We start from the raw sequence: 10,435 nt of genomic DNA on the forward strand, positions 1-10,435 counted from the left end.
AATTTGAAGTTGTTTGCCAACTCCCTTAAGAGTTGGTGATCCACCCTTAGTGGTGGGATGTGCATCAACCCACCGAATCCGAGATCCCTCACAATCGCCTTCTTCTCCTCAGTCATGTTTCTAAACTTATCACTCAGGAGATGTGTGGCACACTTAAGGTCTTTTGTTTGGTTTCTTGCTGCCATTTTCTCTGAAACAAAAAATATACCCAAAGATATCAGTAAGATACACCCATATATATGAGTCAGATACACACATCAATAACAATAAGATACACCCATTGATAACAGTAAGATACATCCGTATATATGAGTCAGATACACCCAAAGATATCAGCAAGATACACCCATTGATAACAGTGAGATACACCCATAGATATTATTCAGATACATCCATATAGATATTAGTCAGATATCACTCAACCATGTTTCAATATCAAGCCACATTACAAGGTTAAGCAGTATACACCCCCCAATCTACGGAATAAACCCCCAATAATCAACAACAATAGCAGGAGAAGTTAGAACAACAACATAGAACGGCGTAGAACTTAGAAGAACGACGTAGAACTTAGAACAGTGTAACAAAGAAGGAAGAATAATAGTAAACCCTAGAAGAACGACGTAGAAGAAAAGTAAAATATACAGGAATCTTAATGAACTTACGTTGAGTATTGTTGCTTTGTTTTCTCTTCAGATTCTTCACGGAGAGTTTGATGGTGTTTTGATGGAGGTTTCGAACAACGATTTGTATATTTTGAACTTTGATTTTCGCTCGAAAATGGGAGGGTTTCCTTGTTTTCAAAGTGCTTTGAGAAGTGGAAGAAGTGGAAGAAGTAGAAGAGTCTGCCATACGTAACCGTTTGAGTGTTGAGCGCGTGATTTTGACGCACCATGTTATGTCTTTTCATGCGCGTGAGTTCTATTTGGGCTGGGCCAACTTGTAAGCTTGTAAACTTGTATGTGTAGCAGGCCCGGAAAGATAAATATACCTAAGTGAGAAAATTAAATGGTCAAATTATACTATTACATGTTAGATAATTAGAGATGTTTTTATTTTTTGTTGTTTAAATTTATATTCGCAAGATAATTAATGGAATATAAAATTCTTTAAGAAGAGTATTAAGGGACCAGCAAGTTCCAGATTTTAATAAAAGTGCTAGCCCCTAAACTTTCTCCTCCCTAAACTTTCTCTTCTATATATTTCTAATCATATTTGGGTGATAACTTGTATTGGTTTTTTGTTTAACAGGTACTTCCAAACTTGTATACTTTGGCAGTGAACAATAATGATGTTGAGGTTATATTGCAAAGCATGTATTCACAACACCAATACGACAAACTTGAACTTCTTAGAGTGATCCAATTTGAAACAGAAGGCACCACATTCCCATATTGGTTTTTGGAAAATACGCAGAATTTGGAGACACTAATTGTAGAATGGAGTTCTTTTGTAGAAATATTTCATGATCAAAGCATTGCTAGTGAGGAGGGACAAGTCACAATTAGCACACGGCTAAGGAACCTTACTCTAAATGAGCTACATGACCTTCGTCATATATGTAAAGAAGGATTTCAAATTGACCCTGTTCTCCAACATCTTGAACAGATAGATGTTGCTCAGTGTTCTAGTTTGGCAAACTTGGTGCCTTCCTCTGTTACCTTTACTTGCTTGACACATTTGGAGGTAGTAAACTGCAATGGAATGATCAATTTGATAACATGCTCAACAGCAAAGAGTCTTGTCAAGCTCACAACAATGAAAATTGAATCATGCAATTTCCTACAAGATATATTGAATGCAAATGAAAATGAGGAAGACAAAGAAATTGCATTCTCCAGCTTAGAGACACTAGAACTTGTGTCTTTACCAAGGTTGCGTAGGTTTTGCTCATGCAAATGCTCCCTTCTATTTCCACTGTTGGAGAATGTATTTGTGGAAGGATGCCATCGAATGGAAGTTTTCTCTATAGGAGACACAAGACCACCAAATCTTCAAAAAGTTCAAATAGAAGATTTGAATGGAACAATAAACAAAATGTTTGAGGATAAGGTTTGTCTTAATTATGGTTTTAATTAAATTTCTGCTATATCTATCATTGACAATGAGTTAAGGAGAAATTATAGCAACAAAATCCACACACATACATGCTTAAAAGTTGTTTGACAATACTTTTTCTTGTTACTATGTTTTTTCTTTTTAATTTTCTATCTGCTGATATTTAAATTTTATTGAACAAGTATCATTTTGTATATCCAAACATTTGACCTTGTCTGATTATCCAGAGTTGAGAGATTTTTGGTATGTCAAAGAATATCATAATTTGTTTAGCAATTTAAAATCTCTAGTGGTGCAAAAATGTGACTTTTTATCAAATGTTCTTTTTACGTCAAACACATTACAAGTTCTTCATGAATTAGAAGAACTGGAAGTACGGAATTGTGATTCATTAGTAACACTGTTTGATGTGAAAGAAATGAAGTCTAATGGAGCAATGGTGAAACAAGCTAGCAAATTGAAAAAATTAAGCTTGTCTAGCTTACTGAAGTTAAGGCACATATGGAATGCAGACCCTTGCGAAATTGTTAGTTTTGAAAACTTGTGCACAGTGGATGTTGTTGAGTGCAAAAGTCTGTTGTATTTATTTCCACTCTCAGTATGCCTTGATCTCCCATATATTGAAAAGTTGAATATAGAGTCTTGTGGAGTTGAAGAAATTGTTTCAATGGAGAAAGAATCAACTGAAATCAACTTTACCTTTCCTCACTTGAGTTACTTGAAATTTTTTCAACTGGAAAAACTCAAAAGTTTCTATTTGGGAAGATTTACTTTAGAGTGCCCTTCATTAAAGACATTAAATGTATATCGCTGTGAGGCGCTACAAATGTTTACTTTCAACCATTCAGTTCTCCAACAGCCTCATCAGATAAAAGAAATTCATGATGCGCTTATTCCTCAAGCACTCTTTTCTATTGAAAAGGTAATGTCTCGTCTTAGTTACATTGTAGATACTATGTTTTATTATGTTATGTTGTATGTACGTTTCATCTGCATTAATTAAAACCAAATAAGACAAAAGAACTATACTTAAAAAAAAGACTAGGACAATAAATGATTTTTGTTTAACTGAATTTTTTACTTTAAATATGATTTTTTTTTTGGCTTTGGATGTTTGGTATTTCAGCTAAGCCGCAACTTATTGGAAGAATTGGCACTAAATGGCAAGGATGCATTGATGATAATCAATGGCCACATGGAAGAAGCTAAATTTCCAAAAGTAAAGGTTCTTCGCATGCAATGCCTTTGTGACACACAACTTACTTGTTGGAATGATTTACTTGGAATATTTCCCAATGTAGTGGGTCTTCAAGTAAGACAAAGTTCTATGCAAACATTGTTTCCTGTTGAAGAAAGTGCTCATTGCAGTACAAGAATTGCTCAGCAAGTGACGTCATTGGTGCTTTTTGAAATGGAACATCTCAAACATATTTGGCACGAAGAATCTCTATCTGATCAACTTGTCCCTCAAAATCTTGAGATTTTAACTGTTCACACTTGTCCTAACATGGTAAGCGTGGTGTCATCTTCAGTGTTATTCCAATGTTTGAAAGAGTTGCATGTTGAAAACTGCAAAGGGATGACTCATTTGATAACATCCTTGCTTGCTAAAAGTCTAATGCAACTAGAAATGCTGACAATAAAAAATTGTGAGATGATAAAGGATGTTGTGAATGTTGATGATGAAGAAGAAGAAGCAGAGGAAGATATCATATTTGAGAACTTGCAATACTTAGAACTCTTTGCTCTGATTAGTTTGAGAAGTTTTTGCTATGGGAAACATACACTTGTATTCCCATCTTTGACTCAGTTCATTGTCAAAGGATGCCCTCAAATGGGGATTTTCTCACCAGGATCCATTGTAGCACCAATTTTGAGGGGAGTTGAAGTGGAAAATAAAAGAAAACGATGGAAAGGTGATCTTAATACTACTATTGAACAATTATTCAAAGATAATCAGGTATGCAATTCTAAAGCTATACCATTAAATTTATTTATCTTTGGTTATAAATTTTAAAATTGTTGGCAAGTGTGTGATATGTAGTTAATGGATGATAAAATATGCCAATTCTATACCGACCCTTAAATTTTTATTTTATTTCTTTTGCTTTACATTAATTAAGTGATAAGTAGGAAGAAGGCTACTGATCTCTCCGATGAAAAAAAAAATAGATAGTACCAATTGTGATTTTTCACCTTTTATTGTTTTTTTTTATATTTAATTTTAGTCTCACTTATAAAGTTAATGGTGAGATTTATTTTTTTAAATGTTAAAAAAATTAGAGAGGATTCATTTCAAGCTACCGATCTGATTGATGATTAATAATATATGGAGCATAGTCTTGATTACAAAATTCATTAATTGTAATTTGTTAATCGCATAGATAATGTAAATTTGTAAAATTTTCATTTTTTTGTTCTAACTGTATAATCAGGGGCGAAGTCAATTATAATTTTTGTTAATAAAAAATTATTTTTTGTAAAGATAGTTCCTAAATTATATTACACAGCTCTTTGTTTAGGAAATAAAAATTAGTTTTTTTTAAATTATAAATATAATCCATTAATAATTTAGTGTAAGTCCATAAAAAAAAGTTCAAATATCTTTGTATTGTATTAAAAAAAATTGAAAATTTTTAATGACTTAAAGAAAGAGGTTAAATTTATGACTTTTTTTTTAAATTTGATTAATAAAGCCTCAAACTAAAATTTTTAACTTAGCTTCTGTTTGGTTTGCATATATGATTATGCAGAAGACAAATTCATTTTGTCTTATAAATTGTGAAATACAGAATAGAAGAAGAAGATACAGCAATATATCCTAGTTCAGTTGCCTAATTCAGTCCCCACTACAACGTTAGTGAAATTTTCACTATCTTTTCAACTATTACAAACACCAATTTCCTAGAATTCAACATAATCCTATTTGGGACACACAAGTTTCACCATAAACTTGACTTACCTTTGTAACTACCTAGACTTAACATATTAAGTGCTTATCCAACTTAGTAAGGGATACTTCTTAGGTACATGACACAAAACAAAAATATAACCAAAAGAAATCTAAAATCACTCTTGTCTTTTCTCTCCAAGTATTTCTCTCAACCTTTTCTCTCAATTTGTTTTTTCTCAATATCTCTCTTTCTTGCCTTTAACCTCTGAATGAATACAAAAAAAGATATCACATTGAAAAAGAAATACAAACAGTAAATAATGAAGAAAATGATGATTCACAGTCTTAACTCTATGTGCTAAACCCAATTTCTGAACTCAAAATATTGTTCTTCATCTTAATGGAGTGCTCCCCTTAGTGTAAGTGCAATGCTTCTGAGATTTCAAATGTAAGACCCAAAACCTTTGAAAAGTCTTTTTATGATCAAGTCTCAAATCATATAGTTAATTATAGCCTTAATTTTAGAAATTATTTTATTAAAGATAATTAAGGCAAGTTTTGATTTATTGGATTTGAGATAAGTTATAATTATTATCCAATTTTATAATTATTGGATTATTTTCTATATCTAAAGTATAAGGTTGATAGTTATGAAATAATATGGATTTTACATGATTTTGATTAAATGAGTAATATTTTAAATATTATTACTGCTATTTTGGAAAATGAAGAAATTAAGTATATTATTTCTAATTTTTAGATTTGGGCATTTTATTGAAAATAATTTGTGAAATTGATGAACAAATAGTATTTTCAATGTACAATTAGTGTTGGATTTACATTGAGTTTCAATTACTATATTTTTTTCCAATTTCATTTGAAATTACTAAAATGTCCCTAACCCTAATTTTTGAAAAATGAAACCCTAATTCCCTTCACCCTAGCAGCCGCAGCCTCACCTCCCTCAACACACAGTTTTTCCCCTTAACCCTACCCTGTCTTCCCTTTCACCTTCAGCAAGTTCACCGAACTTGAAGCCTATAGCAGTACCCACGATTTCCTTTTCTTGTTCCATGGAGGAAGGAAACAGAATCAAGAAAGGGGGATCGAGCCAGAAGAAGGGAAGGAGAGGGAAAGGGCTTGGCGCTGCCGTTCAGTTCGCCACCAAGACCGCGCCGGCGTGCTGGACCTCACCGCCGCCGTCGCGCCATCGTCGAACTATGGAGGGAAAGGGAGTGTCGCGAGTCACCGTCCCTGAGCTGCAGCACCATGGAGCCATCCTGGTCGTGCCGCCTCTGCTGTTCGTGCTACCGTCGTCGACCAAGCTCGTCGCCGTCTCAGCCCAGCGCCGCCGCAGATGATGGGTCGCCGAGAAATGCCACCGTTGCTACTATCATCTTCGCGGTTTGAGTTGTTGCAGTTGCTCCTCGCGGTGAAGCCCGTCATGAGCGCCGCTGTCAGCCTCATGCTTCTGGGTGCCGTTGGTAGGGTCGCGCCGGCCAGATCTACTGCAAGAGAATGGGAATGGAAGCGTTCCTCAGATGGCAACCGGAGCTCGGCAGGGGCTGTGCGCCGTCACTGAAATCGCACGCACAGAGAGATGAGACGTGAGAGGGAGGCTGTGCGTTCCGTCGCGCGCGTCACCACCCAAGGACCGTCGCTGCTGCCGCTGGGAACCGCTACTGGAGCCTGTGTCATTTGGATTTCGTCGTGAGTTACCTCCACCAGAAACCACCGCTGTGATTCTGATCACCGGGGACGACTCTGTGACTTTCGGGATCACCGCTGAAGCTCCAGGCAGAGTTTCTGCCGCTTGAGACCTTGCTGCTGTCGCCGAAAAATTTTGCCGGTAAGCGTTTTAAGTTTGATTTCAGTTCTTTTGGAATTTCGAGAAGGTTTTGATGCTATGTGGTTTTTATAGTTGATCCACCGGAGCTTCTGGCCGCCGCCGGAGCTGTGCCGAGGCCGGTTCGAATCCGCAGCTGCTTCGTGTTGTTATTCCGGTAAGAAATTATGTTTCGAAAGCCCTACGTTAGTGTCCCGTACGTGTATTAAAGCCTTTATGGTATTAATGTTCCTAGAGTTAGTAACTGAGGTTGCTTGTTGTAATTTAGAGTTGTTTATGCTGCTGCGAAAATGTGTGGGGCTGTGCTTTGAAGCTGCCTTTGATTTTGAGTTGAGGCGAAAAAGGACTCTGTGACGTTTTTGAGTTATGGAAATTGCGTTTTGAGGTAGGGGCGCTTTCCAAAAACTATGTTTTATGTATTGGAATTATTACATATGGATACTGATGTGAGATATTGTGTATTTAGTGATTGTATCTGCCTTATGTATTATTTGATTGACTCGAATGATTATGGATGTTGATGGGGCTGAATTGTTGTGCGGCTTTGTGAAATGTAATGTTTGAAGTTGATTCTTTAAAGATTTGAATCTGAGTTTAATCCGTTGAGGACTGATTTGATTTGAGTAAATTATTTTGATGATTTGAAAAGTCGAATGTACCTTTGAATTTAGCCTGGTTCATTTTAATTGATTTGGTTTTGGACAAGTGATTTGTTATTGAACCGTTTCTTTAAAGCTTTGGAAATGAGTTATATCGATTGATGTTGAGTTGATTTTGAAATGTATCATTGAGATACGCCACTGAGGCGATTGTTGGATTTAGCTTGCTTTAAATTGATTTCTGGTTTTGAGCTGTTGAAAAGGAATGAGAAATGGTTTAGTTGGGACCCGAACCGGGTGGCAAAAGTCCAAGTTTTAGGGGAGGTGCTGCCGAAATTTCTGCAAAATCCTAGTCTTGTTTGAAAAGTTATTTAAAAAGGGTTAGATTTGAGAAATTGTATTATTTGATTTATTAAGAGGATATTCATGTTTTCAAGCTTAATTTATTTAATGAACCATATACGTTGAGTTCGGCTTATTTAGAACTGAACTATTTTTACCGTTGAATCACTGAAGGAAAGAATGATGCTCTAATATTGATTTTAATATAAAAGGGAGTTTTTAGTGATTTCAAAGGAATCTAGACTTTTGATTGATTAATCAAGTTTGAGGCATTTTGGAAGAGTTAGAAAAATGGGTTCTAAAAAGAAACTTGAAAGTGGTTTGATTCAAATGAACCGGTTCCGTTTCAAAGGAGTTGATTTTTGGACCGGGTTGAAACTTGTGATTTAGTATGGCCGGTTTTATAGTAAATTCAGTTTTATTTACTTGAACCGAGAAATCTATGATTTTAAGAGTTTCAATGAATTTTAAGGAATTGATATAGGTTGACCTTCCCTAAAGACTTGGGACTCTGCCGAGAAACTTTTTTTATAAAATCCCATTGTTGGATGGGTGATTTGAAATGCTTTGAAATAAATCCTTAACTTGCCATGGTTTTGGAAGTTTTGGAAAGAGAATGCCGAGAGTGGCTCTGTTTTAAAAAGGGAACTCACTTTGAGTAAATTTTGGCTTATGAGCCTGAGATGATTTAAGAAACGAGATTTCTAAAGCCAAGGCTGAAAAGAGTTGAAACTTGATTTCAAAGTGAAATGAATAGAGAAAATGATTTATGGCTTAAATGCCAATTTCATGAATTTGATGATTTTGAATGTGGAAGTGCTGTTTTGTTGAGAGCCGGATTGGCTGTGTATGTTTATACATATTGGTTGGTTCTGGATTGAACCGTGAGCCGGAATGGCTGTGTATGATATGAATATTGGCTGGTTCTGGAATGAACCGTGAGCCGGATGGCTGAGATGGATGGTGATCCATGGATGAGATTGAATGCATGTTTATGCTGAATCATTGATAAATGTGAATGTTGCACTTCCACTATCTGAGATACGGGTTTCCCTGGGTAGTAGCAGTGGCTAGCCACCATGTGCTCCAGGTTGAGACTTGATACTCTGTTGACCCTATGTCGTAAGTGTGGCCGGGCACTGTGAAAGTCCCGGATGAGCTCGCCCCCGAAATATTCACCAGTGAGGGTGATGGATATGGATCATGTTTATGATCAAGTTTATGATGAGTATAACTCGAGTTGGGGATGCACGACAGAAGGACAGTCCAATGGTTAGCTACCAGGACTTGTCGGGTTGGCTCTATAACCGACAGATGATATCATCAGCCACTAGGGACAGGCATGCATCATATGCATCTATGTGACATTGTTTGGGTATGCATATTGTACTTGGTTTGCCTATGTGATTAACTGCTAATTGTTCTACTTGCAATAACTGTTTGTTGTGTTTGCATCTTCCTACTTGTGTTTGCTTCTGGAACTATGTTGGATTGTGGTGGATTGGTTGTGGTTGAATTGTTTGGGCCTAGGGCCGTGGTTGAATGAGATGGACCGATGGTTGATTTCGATTTCGTGGTTCTGGTTTGGAATAAGATATGAAAGGTTATTTTGGTTCAGTATAGATAAACCTTTTTGAAATGCTTTGATGTTTTGAGAATTGAACAGTCCCTCTTTCAGAAAAGATTTCTGACTTTACTTTCATTGTAAACTGTTGTTTTTGAAAAGAGGCATAAGATGGTTATTAATCACTGGTACGGTTTATCTTCATGTATCCTATTACAGTAATTCCCAAAAACCCTCTACTGAGAACCCTTTCGAGGATGATGTTCTCACCCCCTACATTTTTCCCCTTTCAGGATTTGGGCGCAGAAGTTATGAAGAATTTATTTAGTTATTGTTGTGATGTTCTGTATTACTTTAGATTATTAATTATTGTACCCTCGCCTTTATCTTGATATATTCTGTAAGAGGGGTAGGAATTGTATTGGTTAATGTCTGTAATATTATTTATATATATGTATGTATATATATATGGATGTACTCTTTATGAGTTTTTGTAAGTTGTATGGTTTCTATGGATGTACGTTATCGAACGAAAGCATTTTTGGGAACGGTATTGGCGGTTTAAAGTATTAAACAGGCTCATATTTTAGTATTAAATAGTATAAGTGTCGTCGTAATGTCCGAGCTATCAAAGTTGCGCAGCCGGAAGCGTGAGCTTTGGTAGTTAGGGTGTTACATTATGGTATCAGAGCAGTCCTTCCTGTAGAGCCTGAGGAATGGACCAACTATGCTTCAGTTGCATACTCTGAACGTTTGTCATGTATTAGGTCTTGTCGAATGATGAGAATTAGAGCTTTATGCACATGACGATCTATTGATTTAACGCTGTTAGTCTCGCATTGCATAACTCCTAATATTAAGTTTGGCCTGCTTAATACTAGTGACTTGTGTATGTGAAAGCACTAATGGGTTATCATAGATGAAATACAAGTTTCGAGTAAAGCGAATCGCGGGTTTTGGGAACGTTAGAAACTATTTCTCGAGGCTATTCAGTTGTGTGTCTTGAATTTTGTTCGAGTTGACCTGTTCTTTCGTATCCTAACTTGAAGTTCTTGTTTGCTAGTCCTCTTGAAAAGTAGTTTGATACTTCAACTCTATTTCTTTATTCATATGCATCCTTGTTTGATCTTAAA

At 36.0% G+C, this 10,435-nt stretch overlaps 1 protein-coding gene across 1 annotated transcript in view; it reads left to right on the forward strand.

Annotated features, from left to right (window-relative positions):
* Positions 1-9,850, forward strand: part of LOC112747452 (disease resistance protein At4g27190) — a 46,602-nt gene extending 36,752 nt beyond the window's left edge. Inside the window, exons 11-13 of the mRNA XM_025795478.3 lie at positions 1,252-2,980; positions 3,185-4,018; positions 9,596-9,850. Coding sequence (XP_025651263.1) covers positions 1,252-2,079 — 828 coding nt within the window. The 3' untranslated portion in view covers positions 2,080-2,980; positions 3,185-4,018; positions 9,596-9,850. The remainder of the gene's footprint in view (positions 1-1,251; positions 2,981-3,184; positions 4,019-9,595) is intronic.
* The last annotated feature ends 585 nt before the right edge of the window (positions 9,851-10,435 follow it).

The sequence above is a fragment of the Arachis hypogaea genome, chromosome 2, assembly GCF_003086295.3.
Source record: "Arachis hypogaea cultivar Tifrunner chromosome 2, arahy.Tifrunner.gnm2.J5K5, whole genome shotgun sequence".
In the NCBI taxonomy this organism is placed as follows: domain Eukaryota; kingdom Viridiplantae; phylum Streptophyta; class Magnoliopsida; order Fabales; family Fabaceae; genus Arachis; species Arachis hypogaea.